The sequence below is a fragment of the Sinohyriopsis cumingii genome, chromosome 3 (genome assembly GCF_028554795.1).
Source record: "Sinohyriopsis cumingii isolate HCF-2022 chromosome 3, ASM2855479v2, whole genome shotgun sequence".
Lineage (NCBI taxonomy): Eukaryota > Metazoa > Mollusca > Bivalvia > Unionida > Unionidae > Sinohyriopsis > Sinohyriopsis cumingii.
Window position 1 is genome coordinate 126,542,772 of NC_142963.1, and position 22,097 is coordinate 126,564,868.

A 22,097-nucleotide genomic window follows, 5' to 3' on the forward strand; every position below is an offset into this window, starting at 1 on the left:
TAATATGTCAAATCTGGCACTTGAGCCACACCATGAAGCATTCCTATCAAGAATAACCCACATATCCCATTTATCTATACTTGTTTTGAACCATAGTTTCAAAATTTATTTTGGTCATGACCTCAAGGTCAGACCCATCTTGTATATTTTGGTCATGACATCAATGTCAAACCCATCATATATATATTTTGGTTGGGACCTCAATGTCAGACCCATCATCTATGTTTTGGTCTTGAACTCAATGTTAGACTCATCATGTATATTTTGTTCTTGACCTCAATGTCAACCCCATCATGGATAATTTTGCTCTTGACCTTGTGGGGCCCTGAGTGGCCAAGTAATTTAAAGTGCTCACTGTTACAGATCATTGCCATCTGGCCTCTGCCTGCGTGGGTTTGAGTGTCGGGTTCGGCCAATGTTGGTATGTGAGATGGCTTGCCAGTAGTTTCTTGTGGGTGGCCGGTCGGTGGTTCTTTCTGAGGTTTTTCCCAGGTTCTTCCTCCACCATTTATACTGGCCGCCATGTATAGCCTATCTTGTGCTGAAAAATGGCATTAAACCCTACAACAACAACAACAACAACAACAACTCTTGACTTCAGTGTCAACCCCATTATGTTTATTTGGGTCTTAGCCCAAATATCATACCCATCATGCATACTGTGGTCTTGACCTCAGTGTCAGACCTATCATATGTATAATTTGATCTTGAACTCAATGTAAGACCCATTATGTATAGTTTGGTCTTGCCCTCAGTGTCAACCACATCATATGTATAATTTTATCTTGATCTCAATGTCAGACCCATCATATGTATATTTTGGTCTTGATCTCAATGTAAGACCCATCATGTATATTTTGGTCTTGACCTCAATGTGAGCCCTGTCACATGTATAATTTGATCTTGATCTCAATGTCAGACTCATCATATGTATAATTTGATCTTGATCTTAATGTCAGACCCATTCTATGTATAATTTAATCTTGATCTCAATGTCAGTCCCATCATATGTATAATTTGATCTTGATCTCAATGTCAGACCCTTCATATGTATATTTTGTTCTTGATCTCAATATCAAACCCATCATGTATATTTTGGTCTTGACCTCAATGTCAGACCCTTCATATGTATATTTTGTTCTTGATCTCAATATCAAACCCATCATGTATATTTTGGTCTTGACCTCAATATCAGACCCTTCATATGTATATTTTGTTCTTGATCTCAATATCAAACCCATCATGTATATTTTGGTCTTGAACTCAATGGCAGACCCTTCATATGTATACAGTTTTACTTCTACATTTATGTACCATAGATTATTATCTTATTAAATAAGTTCTGTAAAGCACAATACACATACATGAAATAACAAGTCATCATGCCCATTAACATAACATGACAACTCTGTGCTGTAAAGTACAAAGTCATTTGATCATTTTCACTCATTTGTGTAATATCCACTTAAGTACACCCACTACAAAGTGAAATGTAAGCGAAGCCAGGCCTGAGCTGCACTGTACTGCTAGTAAAGTGACTTAACTGATTTACAACCCATAATGTTACCAATTGCTGTTGGTGCTTAGGGATTCAGAGATAAACTGCAAAATGGCCATGTAGAATCTACTCTTAAATCGGAGTTGAATGAAAGTTATATAAGTGAGAGAAGCAAAGCTAAGACTGGAAATTTCATAGACATTGTTTCTAATAACTACACTCAATGGCACCCTTTACCAGCACTAGCGAAAAATAGTACAATTTATCCATAGACCAACATATTAATGAATAAGCAATAATCACTTTATAATGAAATATTGACAGCAGAGTATCTTGGTGACCAACTGCCTGGTACATATTTTAGTGAGACAAACAGCTGGTTGATTAAATCATTTCTCTGCATATACATTATGCACTGGTAGATATGGGTCTGTGCAGTGTGTAGTTGGACACGACCTATATTGAGTGTATATGGTACATGACCATTGATTCCTGTACATGCAAGCACACTATAAACTTTAGAAACATATCTGCAGAGAAGATTTTATACATAAATAAGTACTTGGGCAAAAATGGACTAGATGTTTGAAGCTAACTTGTTTGGTATAATTTTAATGAATTAACAATTTTCGTCATGGGTTTTTGGTCTGTTTCTTTACAGGAAATTATAGATATGCTGCTTTCCTGGACCCCTGTGGCATACCGTGCAGACTGGTCCCAAATTTTTGTCCAAATAAAGCCATAATAATGCTAATAAATCTTTCAACACTTGCCACATAGATGAAGAGGAAAAAGGTGTTGTTCCCAACAGGGTACCAGTTTAGTGAAATTTCACCAAAAATGGAAAGTGTCAAATATAATTACAATTAGTGGAGGGAGGGGAGCATTGCCTCATTTTTTATGTGTTTCAATGTTGCAAGCATAAGTTTTACTGCACTTACTTTGATATTCCTCCGATACTCTGTCTCCAAAGTCCTCCTTTCCATACTCTGCCAATTCATGGTCCCTTCCAGGGCTCATCTGCCCCCCTGAACCATCTTTGCTATTTGTACTAGTGCTTGAAAAGCTATCAGCCCGCCTGTGTGAATGCGTGGGACTGTCTCTTACACCCCGAGATATTGCAATCCGTAATGGTATTGGATCAACAGGGCTAGTCTGTCTGTTTTCTCCATTCGGAGTTGGAATGGAAATTATTTCAATGTCAGAAGATGTGGTAGTGTCTATCTCATCACTGGACTCATGATTACTGTGGATGCTTCGTGAAAATTCTGATTTCTCCGTGTAATTGGAATGCGTATCACTGTTATTATCATTATGCTTGGAATTGTCATCTGCAGAATCTTCTAACATCACAAAAGAACTGCTTGGAGATATTTCAGTGTTATTATTTTCAATATTCTTATTCTGATCACTTTTCACCTCAGAACCTGTCTGAGCAAATTCTGCAACTTCACTTTTTGGAATGTCCATATCCTTTTCCTGAGTTTCACTTCTTTTGGATTCCTCTAAATATGTCTCATCATGAAATAACTCCCTTTCCAACAAGCTCTCCTGTTCTACCAATGTCTCCTCTGATGTTTGGGTTTCCATACTAATGTCAAGTTTACACATGTCTAAATCACTGCCCTGTGAAGGACTCTTTTTATCACCTGACCCCAAGGAAAATAACCCAACCTCTGGTAAAATTACCTCCCCTGAGTGACCTGCTTGACCAATGGCATCTGGATATGCCATAATGTCAATATTATTAGTACTCTCAACCTCTCTTATTATATCTTTTTCATTGTCATCTGCATTATCTACTTCATCTCCCTCAACATTATCCATGTTTTCATCAAATGCTGTTTCACTTAAACTTGATTTTTGTGGAATTTGTAATTTGCTTTCAGATCCGACTATTGTTGCATCTGAACTTTCATTCTTTAACTTTTCCTGTATTAGTGAATAAGTTAATGAATCTCCTTTTTGGGCAGAAATTTCACTTTTTGTCTCAAAAAATGGCATGTCATTTTCCATTTCACTCAAATCTTCCTTGCTTACAATCTCAACTGAACTAAACATTCCAGTATCAAATGCTGTACATAAATTAAACTGCTCTTTATCAGTCAGACTGTCACCCTTACTTGATTCAGACAATTCTGCAACAGAATCACTGGAGTCAGGTTCATATCTGTATGAAGAATCTTCTACCGAAGGTCCCTTAAGTTTTGAATATGACATGTTTGACCCTTCCATTTCATCACCACCAAGTTGCTTGACATTTTCTTGTGACTCATCTCTAACTGTAGTTTCTGATCCAGAAATCAAATTATCTGCTCCTTCAATCTCCTTTACTTTCCTATCATCAACCTGTTTAGAAAAAATACTGTCTTTGTAATCTGAACCTTTTGCCACATTATCTCCTTTCTGTGCTACATTTTCTACACTCTTCTCTGATACAATATATTCTAAGCTACTAGTGGTAGCTATAGCTTGATCCCCATCAGTCGAAAAGGATGAATTTTTGTTCATAACTTCGTCTACACTTTCTTCATCCCCTACCTTCTTTTGTGGACAAGCCTGAGAGGATGCAGTATCACCAGTACCTTGAGATATATTACTGTCTGAATTTTTAGCAACATCACTAATATTTAATACCTCAGATTTTTCTTCAACCTCACAAGTCTTTGATGCACTCTGACATTGTTCACTCCTTTTTAACGTTTTTTCTTCCAATGAACCTGAAAATAAGGTTGTGTCCTTCAATTCAGTTGCAGATGTTTTCTTTTTTTCAAACGTTCCCTGCCCTTGATTACCCTTGGGTGAGCCCTTTGATTTCCCTGCCTCTTCCCCTCCCCAGGGGAATGCCCAGGAAGACCCTGTACCACCCTCAGCTGCTTCATCACCTCTGGATCCAAGCCAGGTGTTCCAGAAATCACCACTACTTGATTCAGTGGAAGTTTTCGAAGATTTTGAGCTTTTTGTATCAGGAACTGAAACGAAAAAAAAAACATACTGATAGATATATTTAAAAGAAAAAACTCTTCCTTGGCCTAAATTTGATTCAGCAAACAGCAAAACTCATGATTAAGTACATCTGCCACTATACTGCCTGGATGAAAGCACTTCATGATAGGAGTATTTTTTATATTATTATCATTATGACAGTAATTGCAGAGACTTTTTATCCAGAATACCTGAAAAATGAAATACTATATTGAAAAGAAAATTCAGGAATTTAAAACAACAATGTCTCTAAGGGATTGATGCTCTACCATCCAAACAATGAACTTCCAGGAATTAAGGATAGAACAAATTCTTCCTTATATTTTGCCAAGTGTTGAAATCATCTCTGATATTTTTGAGTGATAATTTTTTTCAAATAAGCCACTATGGCGCCCATATCAGATGTAAGATTGGCATCATTTTTGTTCTGGACAAACCTGAGAGAACTAGTAGACTTTTGGTGAAAAACCAATGTTGATATGACCATTAATTCAGGAGAACTTGAGGTCAGATTTTCAATATGTTCATTGTGTCACCTTCACTTGAGGTCAGATAAGCAACATTTTCATGCAGGACACCAAAAGATATCTTCTTGTCAAACCACCAGGTTGATATAAATCCCATTCACCAGGAGTTGCCATAACAAGGTATTCAATATGGCTGCCATGGTGGCCATAGTGAATGTCAGACTGGCACCATTTTCCTTTAGTACAAACTATGATATTATAAGAAGACTTCTGGTGAAAACTCAATGTTAGTATGACTTTCCTTCAAGGTGGAATAGCAGTTAAGATTTACAAAATGGCCACCAGTGACCATACTGGATATCAGACTGGCACGTTTTTTTAATTAAAGATGAACTAGTCACCATAATAAGTCCATTAAAACCCAATGCTGATATGACTTCTGTTCAAGAGCAGTAGAAATAACAAGATTCCCATCCATTCAGGTAGAAGAGTTATAACAAGATTTATAAGTTGGCCACTATGCTACCGATATTGAATGTCATTTCAGGGGTTTATCAACAACCTTCTATTCAAGGGGGACGAGATTTTCAAAAATATTTGCACGTAAGCCATACTGGTCATTAGATCAGCAAAATTGCATTCAGGACCAAGTAGACATCAGAAACAGTCTTTCAGAGAAAGTTCCATGTTACTATGACCATCCATTCTGGCAGAGTAGCTATAACAAGACATTCAAGATGGCTACTGCAGTCTGCCAGAGTAGCTATAACAATATTTTCAGGATGGATACTGTGGTGGCAATATTAGATGTTCAAGAGAAACCACTTTCATTTAGAGCCAACTTAGACATCATAAAAAGTCTTCTAGTAAAACCTACATGTTGATATGACTTTCTTTCAGGAGGTGTAGCAAAAATAAGATCCTAAAGATGGCTAAAAGATGGCTACCATGGCAGCCATACCACATGTCAGATTGAAATCATAAGAAGTCTTTATTGAAAACCCCATGCTGATATGACCATATATTCAGAAGGAGCAGCTATAAAATGATTTCCAAGATAGCTGCTGTGCCAGCCATACTGGATGTCTGAGCAGCACCATTTTCATAACAGGATGAACAAGACAATGGGATGAATGTGTATGTAAAACTTCATGGAAACCCTCCAAGTAGTTTAGAAAGAGAAGCAATAATAAACTTATGCTAACAGACAGATGGATGAATATAACAACAACACATCACATAAGCTCTTCTGGTCTATAACAAGTGGAACTAAAAATCACCAAATGTAGGAGTGTCAACTAAGAAAATAAACTGTCAGCTGCTTTTGCTACCACCAGCTTCAACTGTTTCTAATTTACTTTTCTTAACCTTTCACCTTTCTTATCTAATCTGATACAGTCCAAAATTATTAATAATAACCACTCAAAAGACAAGTAGCTGAAATTGTCATTATGTGTGTGTGTGATCCAGGACTTGTGTCATGTACCAATGTGCGTGTTTGTCACGAGTGAGTGATCAATCGCGGTGCATGATTCCCATGCTTCATGAGTATTAAAATCAATTCCCCATATAAACTAACAAAAACTTCTTGCATTCCTACTCTAGTTCTTGTGACGGACAACACCTCGAGCAGTATGAGTTGTGAAGATGATGAGCACTTGTCTTTCACGCAAATGAAAGACCAGGGATTAAATATAATTTGGAAAAATTATACTCCTCGAATCTGGTATGTTATCAGTTATATTTTTCTGTGATAAAATTATAAATGTCAGTGGGTGGGTTGTATACTGTGTATTGTATTTGTGTCAGTTATATTCTGTATTGTATTTGTCTTATATTCTAAGTATGAATTTTGTATTGTTTTGGGTTTATTTCGTACCATTTCATCTCATAATAAATCCCACAATTGACAAGCAAGTGTTATCATTTCAACCCAAAATAAAAGATAGCTCACGTATGTATGACTTAATAATTAAACAGATATCATTACAATAAGAAACAAGGGAAAAGAATATCGCAAAATTTACAAGAACTTTTTAAAATCTATTTTAACTATATTAGAAAGTTTTAAAAAGCTGTATCCTTAACAGGCACAGACCTAGTGCACAAAGATCATTTTCTTATGGACAGTCCAAAGGCATCAGCTTTAAAAATTTACTCACATGGAATTAAATTCCATATTTGTTTTATCCCATAATTATTGACTTGAATATCAATAGTACCCTTGCCACACAGAATCAAATTCCATATTTTATTTTACTCTTTAAGTACAGTCTTGAATGCTGATAGTTCCCTTGCCTGGCAATCTTCATACCATGTTCAACTGTAATTTTTTAAATTTTAAGTCCAAGAACTATATTTCCTACAGTTTTATTAAATTATTTCCATCATCAGTATTTTCATTTTTGAAAGCAATAGCGTAAAGTTTCATTAATGTCAAAATACAGTGGACCCTTAAGAATTTAAAGACGATAGAAACATACCCATGCTGTATTAATGATTTCTGAGGCCAGTAAATAACTGATCCAAACTGATCCAAATAATGATAATTTATGTTAGGATTGTAAAACATGGTCATGGATGCCCTGATAAGTCAGTTATCCCCTTAACTAGCTTAATTGTGACATAGTCAGTATATATATATATATATATATATATATATATATATATATATATATATATATATATATATATATATATTCCATTTTGTGCTTTTCTACTACTTCTTTCAGTTCCCACTTCTCCCTACTCTGTCCAAAAGGAAAGGTCACTATTATCCCCATTTTCCTAGGTCACATAATTGCTTTGCACATGAAATTATGGCTTTGTGTACAGGTGTACAGACAATATGCCTATCAATGAGGGCTCCAGCAGTGGGCTAGATATTAATCAGGTAGGAGAAAGGGAAGTACAGGACACTTGTAGCATAATTTTGGACATGCTCGAGAACAAATCAGGTGTATAATATACCAGGCCATCCATTAACGTATGCTCAGGGAACATCATAATGAATTTCTGGGATTCAGTTTCTCTCAAAACCTTGTCTGTTATCAAGAAAAGCTGTTTTATAAACATAAAGGAAGAAAACATGCCTAAATAGTCTACACAGCAATAATTGCCAATTTTAAACCCAACACTGATTGGATGCTATAGTTTCCTGTACTTCCCTTTCTCCTACCTGGTTAATATCTAGCCCACTGCTGAAGCCCTCATTGATAGACATTGTCTATACACCTGACCATTGGAAATCAGCCAGTGACAGTTGCTATAACCAATGACATATATAACACATCTCTGCAATAACTTACTCAAGAAAGAGTTAATGGTCAATCAGTTATCAAAACACATGCCTGTGAATGTGCAAGAGTTTATTTGTCAGCGCAACTGAAATTGACTCCAGCTATTAGATGACTTGATGCCTACATTTTGTCTTCAGGTAAAACATAACATCGGAAATAATCGGCTAATGGTGAGGTGAACATCTCAGCAGTTACAGTCATGCAAAATGTACATCTAAAAATTCACAGGGCAAAGTAGTTTTTGATTTCTTAACAGAAGAAGGCAAGTTTTCATTTTCTAGGCAAATTAGTTACCCAGTTTGTCTGGTAGCATGACCCTTGATGTGCTGTCAATAGAACAGTGTGCCACCAGCAGATTATATCAATATGAATCGCTTGGAAAAACTGCACATTGATACATGCATATTTAAAGCCTGCAGATGTCATATTTAGTGCTTATTGTTTTTTTCTAAAGTACACAATGATGAATAGCAAAATTCGTGCCTACTTGTGCACTGTTACACTTTGGTTGAACTGTCTAGCAGTTTGGGTTGAGAACAGGCTCACTCAAGAAGCAACACTGCTTGCACATAAAATGGTAAGTTGCAGGTTATTGTGCAAAAACAATGCAATTACATAAGTCCAATCATATTGGACAATGCTATGTTGTTGAATTCTAGAAGCGCTGTAAAGTCAATGCTGATTGTTTTAAAAATAAGGGAAAAAGAAGCAGCAAAGCAAATACTATTTATCCAATGCCTAACATTCTTACACGTATGTAGACAAATAATAAAACCATCATTTGCAATCCTAACACTGGACTGTTGTTATGATGGTAGAATTACTTTAAGAAACCCCTCTTTCTAAAAACAGATTCACTCACATAATGGCTGTTTCAATTCAGCTGGAGAGAAGGTTTTAGTTCAGTCATATACCAACTGTAATGCTTCAGTTTGTTATCTATGAATAGTTACAGTAATGCTGTATCGGCAACAAAGAAATTGAGATGAACAATATGGTGTGAAAACACATGCGCATTTGCTCTCGGATTTCTCCCTGTTCTGTCTAAAAGAAGAAGTCACTTTTCCCTAAAATTTCATTCTATCTTGATCCCTGCACATTGTACAATGTAGCAAGAGTCATGCGTACTGTATATAAATAGAATCTGCATACCCAATGAAGTAATAATAATATTATTATAATGAACTATGGATACAAGCATTTTCAGAAGGTCTCAACAGGTTCATTTTAAATGAATTTTACTGCATATATGATATTAAACAATCTGTACCTGTGGCTGATGTGGACTGTGAGCTACTGCTCTCATCATTTTCTTTGATGTCTAAAACTTTATCAATTTTCTTTTGTGCAGTCTTAAGTGCCTGACTGGCAAGATTTGTGAAGCTACTTGTGTCCCACCAACTCATCTTCCATTTAAAAATTACACCTGAAAAGAAAGGCACTATGTTAAATGTAACTATCTTACACATTAATCTTAGAAACTGCATATGTGTATTTCATATAGGTCTTCTGATTCTGTTTCACAAGTTTCCTTCATTATTAAATGCAGAAAATCAGTCTAGAAATCTCACAAGTTCTTTTGTCAACTTCTTAATATGGACATGTTACAGGTCATTTAGATCTTTCATGTATGACAGAAGAGTAAATTCAATGTTTACTCAAATTCATCAAAAACCTTCATTTTCTTATTCACTCAACAACTGAAACAATGCTAAAACATTAAAATTTGATAACAAATATGTGAAACTTTACTCATGTGACATTATGCTTTAACATAATGGGGTGAAAAAGGAAAAAGAAATCCTGTACACACAATACAAATATGTAGGAAGATGAGATAGAACTAGGATTGGTTAACTGTGATCTTCCATGTAGGTAGAAAAAAAATAATATAGTTACATGTACATTTAATTTCTTTTGTGAATGCTAAAATGATGTACTGCACAAGTTTAGATATGACAGGGTTCTAAGATTTCATCAGAGAATAGAAGATTTCTCCACATGGGTGTTTTCTGCTAACAATTCCTGGTATGAATCTGTTTCTAAGATATGCACATAAAGGGCATTGTAAAACAAAGTGACATTCATCTTCTATTTGACTCTTATCACATACTATACATACACATTGATTAATACATTTTATGGTACTTTTTCTTTTCAGTTTTATACAACCACTGATTTACCTATCCACCTACATAATGAAAGCATACTAATTAACTAGGTTCAAGCAGCTGTAAACAACTGAGTGGGATGACACAAAAATTTGTCCGAGCTGGGGAAAAGGCACCAAATAGTGTATGTTACAAAAATGGAACATCAAGACCTGCAACAAAATGGGCATGCAGCAGTGCATTTTTTAAATGTAAGTAGGGGAAACACTATTACCACCAAGAGGTAAATCAAGTACTTCTAGAATAATGTAGAATTAGCATTACTAAAACCTATTACTTCCAGTGGGAATAGTTGACAGAGTCCTGGTATTGAGATTCTAAAGGTTCATTCTAAATATTTTTATATTTGTACAAATTTAATAATTTTCATGTAAATTTTTAGCAATACTCTTTAATTGGAGAAATCTAGACAGGGACCAGTACTTATATTAATAACCCTATCTCTTTTGTTAATGTGTTGAATGTTTTTGATTCTTTAAATGGCATTTATTCACATTATTTGGTTCCTTACACATCTATATTCCACAAACAAATAGCACATATGGTAAAATCAATGTTAAAGAATGTGGACATTTTTTGATGAGATCAACCTAAAGGTATGTAGAGTCAAATTTTAAAGAATGATACCCATTACTGAAATAATCAGTGTTGAATGCCTATATATCCTGCTTGGCTTTTACTATATATTGTGTTGATTAAATTCAACATGCTCTATTCCCAGTTTAGTACATGGCCACCAATGTAAAAGTCAATGTCAATCAATAATTATTGTCTAGAAGCTTCCTGATGACAGTTAAGGTGTAGTGCATTTATTGATCAGGACTGAACAGACTTTTGTTAAACAAAATTATAGTATTCACATACCCTCTGATTTGTTTGTATCTTCATACCAATTTTAAAACATAAAGCATCATGAATTTAAAAAAATGAAAAAAATAGGTCATTTCAGTCACTGATTTTTAATTTCTAATTTATCTGTCTCCAAGGGTCCCTAACATTGTCAAATTATTGGTATTTCGATGCAAAAGGAAGCTCCTGATGTTAATAAGCAAACAGACTGATTGCTATTTCTGGTTTCTAGAATAGTCTATATCAGTAAAAACTGTGTCATCTGCGTCTAATATCTGCAATGTCTAGTTCTGATATTTCTAAGGCAAAGTGAACAAATAGGATCAACTCTTGTATATATATTTTCAAAGACATAAAAATCCAAAAGTTACGTAATTTTTTAAATTTTCAAAGACAACTAACTACATCACATCTGTTGCTTGATAACAGACTGGCCCAAGCAAATATGGCAACCATATTGCTAAATAAACTCCATTTTGATTTGAAACGCCAACAAGTTTAGCGTTTGGGACCCCTGGCGACAATCAGGTTAGAACTTATATGTCAATGAATGAAATAGTCTATAGTACATGTCACATGGGTCATGTATGCACATTTACTCATTGTAAATTAAATATAAATTTTAAGTTTCTTTAACCAAAGTCTAATCAATCCTGATTATTTAATGCTCTGCACCATAACTGTCACCAAGAAACTTATAGACGAAAATTATCTTTCGCTATGGACTTTTACAATGGTTACCATGTACTAAACTTAAGTCAAAATATAGAGCGCATCAAGTGGAATCATCACAATCAAGGGTAGTACAAATTTGTTTATCAACATGTGTAGCTTTCACTGTGACATCACAGTGCATGACATTCAATCCGGATTAAACTGGATCACACCTTTAGGTTCATTTCATCAAAATATGCCCACATACTTTAATATTGACTCTGTCATATGCTCCTCACGGGGCGTCTAAATAACAACCTTCCAAAGGAAGATGGATGCATATGAATCCAAATGAAGCGAACACTTGCCACTTAAAGGTATGTAGAATCATATTCTAAAAAATAACACCCTTTACTGAAACAGTCGGTGTTGAATGCCTACATGATCCATGACCAACGAGTAGGTATCTGCCTTTTTCTATCAGAAAAAAGAAAAGAAAAGCGGAGACCTACTTGTTGGTCTAACTTGACCCGTGTCACGTGTGACTTGTACTATAGTTTTGTGCCTTTTTTATATCCCTGATGTCTTCCATTTTAAAATCAGTAGGCGGGTACAAACAAACGGGATGGTGTGATAATATTATAGTATTACATTTTAAAACATCATGCATCATTCATTCAACAAAAGAAATAATCAGTCGAAACATTTATAATGTGTCAACTGTTTTGACATGTCATCAAATTTATGTGATGGAACTTACACACTTAACTTTGAAAAACGTCACAACTTGGGTTAATAAACTGAAGCTATTAAAATAAACATAATATTAGGCCCATACATCTGCATTTACAATACTTTATATTGCGTAGTGCCTCAATACTGCCTATTTCTTGTTGAATATTGACCTACCTTACACAGGAGGCATCCATATTTGTTTCGTGACGTATACTACTGACAATTTTCTCTTTAACAAACGAAAGAGAACGAACACAGCCTTAAACAGAGATTATTGAATGTATAATTTCTATGCGAACCGCTAAACCGTCCTGCCCCAGTGGCGCAATCGGTTAGCGCGCCGTACTTATAGACAGTACTTCCCTGTGTATGTCACAGATAGAGATATGCGGAGGCTGTGAGTTCGATCCTCACCTGGGGCAGATATTTTTAAAATTAGCTTTTTTTGTGGCAATTTCATTATCTATGTTCACCACATCCTCAGCAAAACGGTAACAATATGTTACGAAAAATCAACGTCAGTATTTACTGCCTTCAAAACGTATTTAGCGAAAAAAGTCAGCCTGAGAATAAGCATTTTCCGTAGAGTCGTAAACAGAGCATTGTCCTAAAAAAGCAGAATTTTTGTACAATCTATCCTGACAATTATTTCACTGCACAAAGAGATATAGACCTAATTTAGATAGTATAATTTCTAAATAATTAACACAAGCCGCATATATAAAAAATACATAAAATTAAATAGAAATGTTATACACGAGAGAGAGAGAGAGAGAGAGAGAGAGAGAGAGAACATAATTCCTTGACATCAAAAGTTTTATCATATATTTGCTAACAGATCTGGACTACATGTAGCTTCTTATGTAAAGAGGAACATTTTATTAAATCTCAAGTCTTTAGAAATCTGAATTCCTGCTCATCCAACAAAATTCGCAATTTGCGGGAACATTTCATAAGGGGCAAGGTAGATAAAGCTGATCATTGCATACAGCTTTGAAGAGATTTCATCTTGAAGTTTTGAGCGTCTTTTTTGTTGTCGTATTCTTCTTAAAAATACAATAAATTTAAGGCTAATATAGTATTCGGTTACCATCCCATTTGTTTGCACCCGCACCCCCATTTGAGAAACGAAAATCATCAAGGATATATATTAAAAAATGCCCAAAAATAAATAGTTATTTCATTCATCAATTTTTAACCTCTAACTTGATCTTTCTCCAAAAGATTTTTTAACACTGTCATCTAGTGAAAACGTTTGAGACCAAACGGGGAGTTTCTTTACTATTACGGGCTCGTGTTTTCATGGGCGAGTCTTATTTTTTTTTTTTTTTTTTTTGCCAGACAACAGACATGATGCACAGGTGCTCGACGCGAGCGAGATGTTGAGAAAAAATAATAATAATAATCTAAAGGAAAAATCATACTGTGACAAAACTACCTTAGATTACTCCCATGACCCGTTCTGACACAGGACTCTCTCTATCATAATATATAATAGAGCTTATATATTATGATAGAGAGGGTCCTATGTCAGAACGGGTCATGGGGGTAATCTAAACTAGTTTTGTCACTCTGTATGATTTTTTTCCTTTAGATTATTGTGTTGTTGTTTTTTTTTTCAACATCTCGCTCGCGTCGAGCACCTGTGACATGATGTAGTTCGTCTTCGTTGATAAACTGTGAATTAGGAGATTAATCCCTTTTAACACATGTATATATGAGTCACAACTATTTATTTGTTCATGTTTATTTTCAGATATATAAAACTGGACGTTGCAAATATTGAGTGAAGGCGACACATTTTTTTTTTTTTTTTTTTTTTTTACAAAATATTTTTTAATTCAATATAGACTTTCTGGAAATCGGAAAAGGACAGGGAGCTTTTGTCTGGTTGTTCACATGGACAGCTTCCATTTGTTTTGATTTGCGAGCATATCGACAACGTTCTTTTGCGTACTGGAGCCCAGCTTCGTGGAACGAATTGCCATATATCTTAGACACAGGGACAATATGATCTCATTCAAAAGTGCTCTTAACACTTACCTACTTCGACTGCAAGAACAGACGTCAAAATTTAATATGCAAGAACAACGCGCTGAATGGAATGCTACCTTCTAATTAGCCAACTGAAAATAAGTTATAAATAAATACAGGACGTCATTTTCTTTTAACCAATGAGATGACAGTATTCCATTCTCACTTGAATAATAAGCGGGCGCGATCAGGGCCATGTCGAGCGGTAGCGTGGGAAAATGATTTGGCATTCCTTAAAGGTATGATATTAAGTCAAACTTTTTATAGAGTTACACAGTCGAATGCCTGAGCTAACTATCGGCACCAAATTTATTAAGCTACGCAAAGCGTAGTTTGAAATGTCAGCTTTTATTCTTAAATAGGTCGCGCGAGCAAGGAGATAAGTGTTCTCCCTTGTAGTTATTATATAGTACATGTATGACAGGTCAATTGTAAGCAACGATACGAGCCCCTGTGCCCTAATTTGGCTCAGAGTGATTCTTAACGTAATTCCATTATCAAAGATTCGCTTAATAGGCAGACCGTTTGAAAGCCGTCGTGCGATTGGACGTGCAGTTTTCAAGTGAATGAACAATATATAAAAAAGTGAATACCATGTAGTATTCAGTAATTGGTACAGCTGGATACCACGAAATGTTTTGTACCATGGTATTTCTGAAAATACCGCGATACGTAATGAGGTATACTGCAATTCTATTAGGGAACAACACTTTAATGTTCTGGCGCAGGGGACAGATATTTAAAAAAAAAAAAAAAAAAAAAACAAACAAAAAAACAAACGATATGTTGATAGTTCTAAAAATATGTTGTTCTACTTTATCTCTTTTTAGCAAAATAACAACACAATACATCCTAGTCCGAGTTTCCTCTAACCCTTGCCACCCTTTTTTTGACATTTGGACATATATGCTGGGGAGTAGGGTCAGAGTCAATTCCCTATCGAAAAGTTGGAATTCGCCCACACCATTTGGTGTCGGCCATGGGTAAGCCACTTACTACGGTGAAAGTTCGTTAAAGTTTGCTAGGCCGACTAGTAAGGGTCAGAGAAAACTCTAAACACATCCATGAAATAATTGGAAAAATAAACATCTTCTGATGAAAGAAAGTAAACAAACAAACAAAAAATGGTCAGTACCTCACAGTATATGAGTTTGTTATGTGTATGTGTAACTAATTTTGGGACGGTTATGTTTACACGATAGCTGGAACCTAGGCCGATAAATCAGCCCTTCACCCATGAACGGCGTTTGGGGGTAGCGAGTGGGGTGACCGCCACAGGCCACACTCTTGAGGGGGCCCCGCGCTCCAGGCCTAAGGTCGTCCGTATGAGTTTGTCAAGCTATATTCCCCAGTAAATTGAGATAATAATGAAGAAAAAAAAAATTCGTGCGTCAAATCGCGAAAGTTGATCTAGTCTAGATCGATGTTTGCAGTAGCATACCAATCGAGATACCGATACTCTGGACCCGCGCGGTCATGGTCGGCCCTAGGCCCTGCGTACTCCTAGCGCCGCCTCTGCCTTCACCCGTGATGATGTTGATTTTCGTCCATCAGTATCAACACAGATGGGGGGGGGGGGGGTATTTTATCGGACAAGCTGACACCCTGTGAAAGAAATTGTGCTCAAAATTATATCTCTGATACTTCAAAGCTTGTACAAAAGTAGGAAGTTTTGACGCTAAAACCTACAATTTACTAGCTATACTAAGCATGGAAACTTTTAATGGGATCCCAACACCCAGACAATATATTTATTAGAGATGTAGAAAAAAAGCACAATTGCTCCAAAAACTACAAAATATTTAGTGGATTTCAGAAATTACATACAAATCAATTTAAAAAAAAAAAGCTTATCTTTTGAACCTCTTCTAATGATGATTCGCAGTCTTACAAAAGAAGGCATGTACCTGACACATTAGCATACGTTAGTAAACTAAAAATATATAATTGTTAACTCTATAACTTTTTTTATATTTAGAAATTGGATTTGCCACATCTCATATACCGATCACGCTGGCGTACGTGGCAGGTCAGGTGTCACACAGGTGATTGTAAATATAATTGTATTTGTAGTATACAAACATAATTTGTGACAAATACGACTATTTTGTTAAATAATAATAATAATAATAATAATAATAATTATTATTATTATTATTAATTTATGATGGAAGTTAACACGTTGGTAATATTATTCATTTTGTAACAAGATTACTCAAGAATACCCGTACATTCCGACGTGCCCGTAGAGTTAAAGAGTGCCGCGTTAAACTGGTAATACTGCACACCTATAATAACTAGATACTCCGACTGAGAATGTGTGTAGAGGTGCGTGCAAAATGCTTTCAGAGGATGAACATTGACGTACTTTTTATTTACGAAAAAAGAACTTTGTTGTACAGCGCACTAATGAGACGTTTTCAAATATCCCTCGTAAGTTATCAATGTGAATAAACTTACTTATATTATTTATAATATTTTACATCTGATAGTAAATTATGTGCATAAATTGTAGCATATGTGTCAATTGCAAAAATCTCATAAGATTTATTGGTTTGTTTTAAATGGATTTTATACAGCTTGGTATCAGTTAAATGTCTAGCAGTTATTTCCTTGTATGTAACGCTTACAACGCTATTTTCCACGTTCTCTTTGCACATTTAGCATTTGTAATTCAGACCAAAAATCTTGATCAATTTTTAAAAATCAAATTGTTAAAGTTGTTTTTGATCCATTTAAACAGTGGAACATGGCGAAAGGTGTCATCCTTTATATCAGTTGAACCAAAAATGATATCTCTGATACTTCACTTGATAACTAATTCAACGCGTGATTTGAAACCCAATAACAAACACTTGGCAGTGGTACAGGTCCATTGGATCCGTACGGGATGCAATAAGACGCTCCCGCCCCCACGGGTCTCCCAACTATGGGTAAAATGGTGTGATGATAGCACAGCATTGCTAAGCGGAAGGCTTCCTCGATGAAGTCAACGGCCAGGGCGGAATGGCTCCAAGATGAGCTCAACGACCCTGTGCTCAGGGCCAGGGCGTACCACATTATATCAGAGGATTTCGGTTGTGGTCATCTACTCTATAGAAAGATTGTCTTCGCCAGACTGTATCTTACCCCTGACACACCACATGAAGACAACTAATAATTCTTGCATACCGGATCAGTTGCAGCCCGGGTCACCAATGACCGCGCCTTCCACTGCACACCAGGACGGAGGTGACGAGTATGCTACTGGTGACCCCACTACCAAGATCCATGGGAGAGACAACATCATCATCAGCAGCAGAGAGGGTGAGCAGACTCTAATTGGTTCACTCGTATTTCGCCAAAATAAGCCTTCCTGGAAAATCGCAAAAAAACCCACACAAAAAACGCGATATCCAGCGTAAGACAGCCCTATCAACGACGAATTGACTTACCCATCCTATCGCTGATGAGTTTTTCTAATCGCGATACATCGAAGGAAAATATGCGATTGTGTCGGTGCCAATTTGGAGGCAGCACCCTCTCTGCTGCTATAAATTAAATCATCATTATATCAATAATGGCAAATATCGGAGAAGCACATTCCGCTAGATTAGCTAGAGAGCGACCAGAGGCAATCAAAAAAAATTCTTCCTGTTCGTGATTCTGTAAGACAAAAACTTCAAGAACGTCAAGAAGCAAAAGTTGAATTTGCTACGGGTACAGAACAGTTATTTAAACCCATCACAGCGGTTACTGAAAAAGCTATTTGGGGAGATATTAAGGATGAGGAGGAGTGGAAGAAGGGTATTCTTCCAGTATTAAAACAAACCGCCGAGCAGACTGAAAAAATATCAGCGGGAACTGAAAAAATAGCAGCGAGAACTAAAAAAACAAAAAAGATTTTACGAGATCTTCCAACTGATATAGCTGCAGCTCAACCTCTACCCGTCGATGAAGAAATACTTGAAGGCATCAGCAAAATTCGTACTGAAGTCGCCGAATTGAAAAGGGAGGAGCCTGTGCCTAAACCCAAACCAGTAAAGGAAGAAGTTGAACTGATTGAAAATTTAACGAAGGTGTTATTAAGCAACTTAAAGAAATAAATGAAGAAGATTTACCCGCTTCAACATTAGCAAATCTAGATAAAAATAACAAAATTTTAAAACTAAAATATGCTACCGTAAGCAATGACAAATTTATAAGATGGATATATCGCGTGTATTACGACAAAAAAAAAAAACAAGCCAGAAATGATGATCCAAATTTTGCAAGATTTGTGAACGAAATACAAAGACTTTATAAAGAATACACATCACAACCTAAACGGCCACCACCACCTCCCTATTCGCCGCCTGAGCAAGAGTCTTATTAACTTCCTCCATCTCTGCAACAAATAGAACGACAAAAATCTCAACCCGAAGCTCAACCCAAGCTCAAAATACCACCACAACCTGCAGTGATGTTTACCGATAAAGTTCTTGATACTTTTGATAACTGGGATAAATTAATCAATATTGCTGTGTATCATTATGATTCTAGAAAAAAAACTTCTAGAAAAAAAAAATTATGAAACCTGAATACGTTGAAAAAGTAAGACCTGAAACTTGGCCTGCTGTAATATATTTTGCCTCCATGGGATCGCGTGTTAATCCAGAAGATCCCGGGTACATAAAATTTAAACAAAAGGTAGACAGAGCAAGGCAACAACAATCTCAAAGAGAAGAATTTTTAAAAGTACCCGGTGCTACTGGTAGTGGTTTGGGAAGTGGTCTTATTGCCTGTCCTAGCAACATCCTCAATGACGTGCAACGGTTAGAAGTTCTCATAGGAGGAAAACGAGCTGGAAATAACTCACCAGAAATAATTAATGAAGCAGCTGATATCTGTCGACGATTATTTCAAGGCGGTATCATGGACATTAATGTTTATCGGAAAATCATTGGTGAAATCGTTGATGACTATTAACTAGCTGTTATCGCGATTAGATAAATGAATAACAAATCAGATGATTATACACAATGCTCATCGTGGACCGTAGCGGTTAGGGTGATAAACTCTCGATTACCAACCTATAAAGCAACATACGGAGATGAATTCAGTGATGTTGTTCATGGTTTATTCAGAAGGATAGCTCCCAAAGCAGTACCGATCGCAAAACAATTATCAATGAAAGTTATTGACGTTGTTCGTGATAAAGCTCCTGGTGCTATTGGTAATGTTGCAAGTAAAGCGTTCTTGGCAATCAAGGACAGACTAACACGATTAATACGCAGACCGCCACAGCCAGTCAAATTACCAAGCACTGAAGTGATGCCTGCAAATGTCAGTAAAGTAATAAATCAAGCCGCAAATCAAAAACTAGCAGCGCTGATAAATCAAGGAGCTGAACAAATAAATACAAGTGTGATATCAGGAAGTGGTCTTCGTTTTAGAAGATAACAAATTATAGTAAAATGTTTAAACGTACATCTGACCCAGCGTTTGACATGGATGCACCAGTACTCAAGGATGAGTCCGTGCGTGATTATCAATATTATTCTTATGAAGCAGTATCGCCAAATCAACGTGGACGAATTGAATTACGAGTTCAGGATACAAGTAGATATTTCTTGCCCGCTGAAGCATTTACTGAAGTCACAGGTGAACTTGTAACAAACGTCGTCGCTAATACACCATACGGAGCCAATATCAGAGTTGGATTTGTTAATAATGGTATCATGGCGTTATTCAAAAGTGCTATATATATGATTGATGGAAAAGAAATTGAGACAATCCAAGATAATGTTGACATTGCTACAACGATTATAGGCCTAGCAAGATATTCAGATGATTATACTAGATCAGCTGGTCCGACTATGATATTCGCCAAGGATAATTCTGAACATCCCGATAGGAGACCTGATATTTCAAGACGATCAAGAAACTTTGCCGACAACGCTGACGCTGATGTATGGCAGGTGGTTCATAGAAATCTAGATTACAACTTAGGATTTAGAACACGTCAGTTAATGTTAAAAGGTGATCGTAGAAGATTTTCATGTGCAATTCCACTGTCCCACATCTTTAGATTTTGCAGAAATGTCAGAAAGGTTATTTTTGGAGCAAACATACAATTGTTCTTCATCGAAAAGAAGATAATGATGCTATCTGGCGAGAAAATGGCGCTGCTGATGGTAAAGTAATATTATTTAAACTCTCATTGTGGATGCCGGTAATGACTCCATCACTCGCTGAAGAACAGCGGCTACTTTCTTTTATGGATCAAGTCGGTAAATCAATATTATCATGGTTAACAACAACTACCGATAGTAATCAAAATCCTGTCGATGGTGTATTTGCTTGGCATATATCATCACAGCAGGGTGTTTCTGAACCAAGACATATCTTTGTTGCTCTTCAAAATATTGCACGATTGAACAATCAAGAAGGAAATCCAATGGTATTTGATAAACTTGGTGTCTCTGGGGTATCTTTAAGGATAAACGGACATCAAGAACCATCCGAGGATATATTATTGAATTTTGAAGAAAATTATGTGTCACGTGCATATCATCGTTTGATGAAATTTATTGGACGTGATCAGAATATTGATACTGGTTTACAAATATCGCAGTTAGATTTTACATCGTTGTATCCGATTTATTACTTTTCGCTGGAACATCTTGATTTAGTTAAGCAATCTGTCGTTGATATACGTTTTCGAGCTAGCGTAAATTCAGGCGGTGTTAATTACAGAGCAATTGCTCTTATACTCAGCGATAAAACAATGCTACTTGAAGGTGTTGGCGGACGAATGAGAGTCGTTGATGCCCCAGTGGAAAACATGTAGACAATTAGACCAACCGCGTTAATTATAAAAATGTCATATAGTCACGATAATGTCACTCTGACTACGGGTCAGGCGAAAAAATTACAATAAAAAAACCCGAGCGCAACCGGGGCAACGATAACATTGAAGCGAGATCAAATTCCTAACGGTGGCCCAAACAAGTTATCGTTGACTAAAACTCAACTAAGACATTTCAATAAAGCGCATCAAGCAAAAACCGGAGTTCAACTTGATTTCGCTCCAAAAGCCATCAGCGACATGATTAAAACCGGTGGTATATTTCCACTTCTCGCAGCAATACTAGCGCTGATAGCTGCTGCTGCCCCAGCTGTCGCAAAAGCAGATGCGTTATGTGCTGTTGGAACCGCTGCTGGAATGGCATTAAAGAAAGCAACTGGAAAAGGAATTTTACACAAGAAAAGCTTTAAAAGAAAGATCATCACGGACACAAAAACCAACAAGACGTCCAAAAAGGTCCAATATGCCTCAGCCGGTTCGTCTAAAATTACCAGTGGAACAATACGGGGCGGGTCTAAGACTTCCAGGAACTCCGCCTCAATATGCGGCCGCGAAGTAATTAATGTTATTATATGC

At 36.3% G+C, this 22,097-nt stretch overlaps 1 protein-coding gene and 1 non-coding gene across 2 annotated transcripts in view; one reads left to right on the forward strand and one right to left on the reverse strand.

Annotated features, from left to right (window-relative positions):
• LOC149803800 (uncharacterized) overlaps positions 1-12,869 on the reverse strand; it is a 94,738-nt gene extending 81,869 nt beyond the window's left edge. The window contains exons 1-3 of the mRNA XM_089953610.1: positions 12,833-12,869; positions 9,520-9,675; positions 2,440-4,470 (exon numbers count right to left, since the gene is read on the reverse strand). Coding sequence (XP_089809736.1) covers positions 2,440-4,470; positions 9,520-9,655 — 2,167 coding nt within the window. The 5' untranslated portion in view covers positions 9,656-9,675; positions 12,833-12,869. The remainder of the gene's footprint in view (positions 1-2,439; positions 4,471-9,519; positions 9,676-12,832) is intronic.
• Positions 12,870-12,971: 102 nt separating this feature from the next.
• Positions 12,972-13,080, forward strand: Trnai-uau (transfer RNA isoleucine (anticodon UAU)). The gene is made up of 2 exons: positions 12,972-13,009; positions 13,045-13,080. It is a non-coding gene; the product is annotated as a tRNA-Ile (tRNA).
• The last annotated feature ends 9,017 nt before the right edge of the window (positions 13,081-22,097 follow it).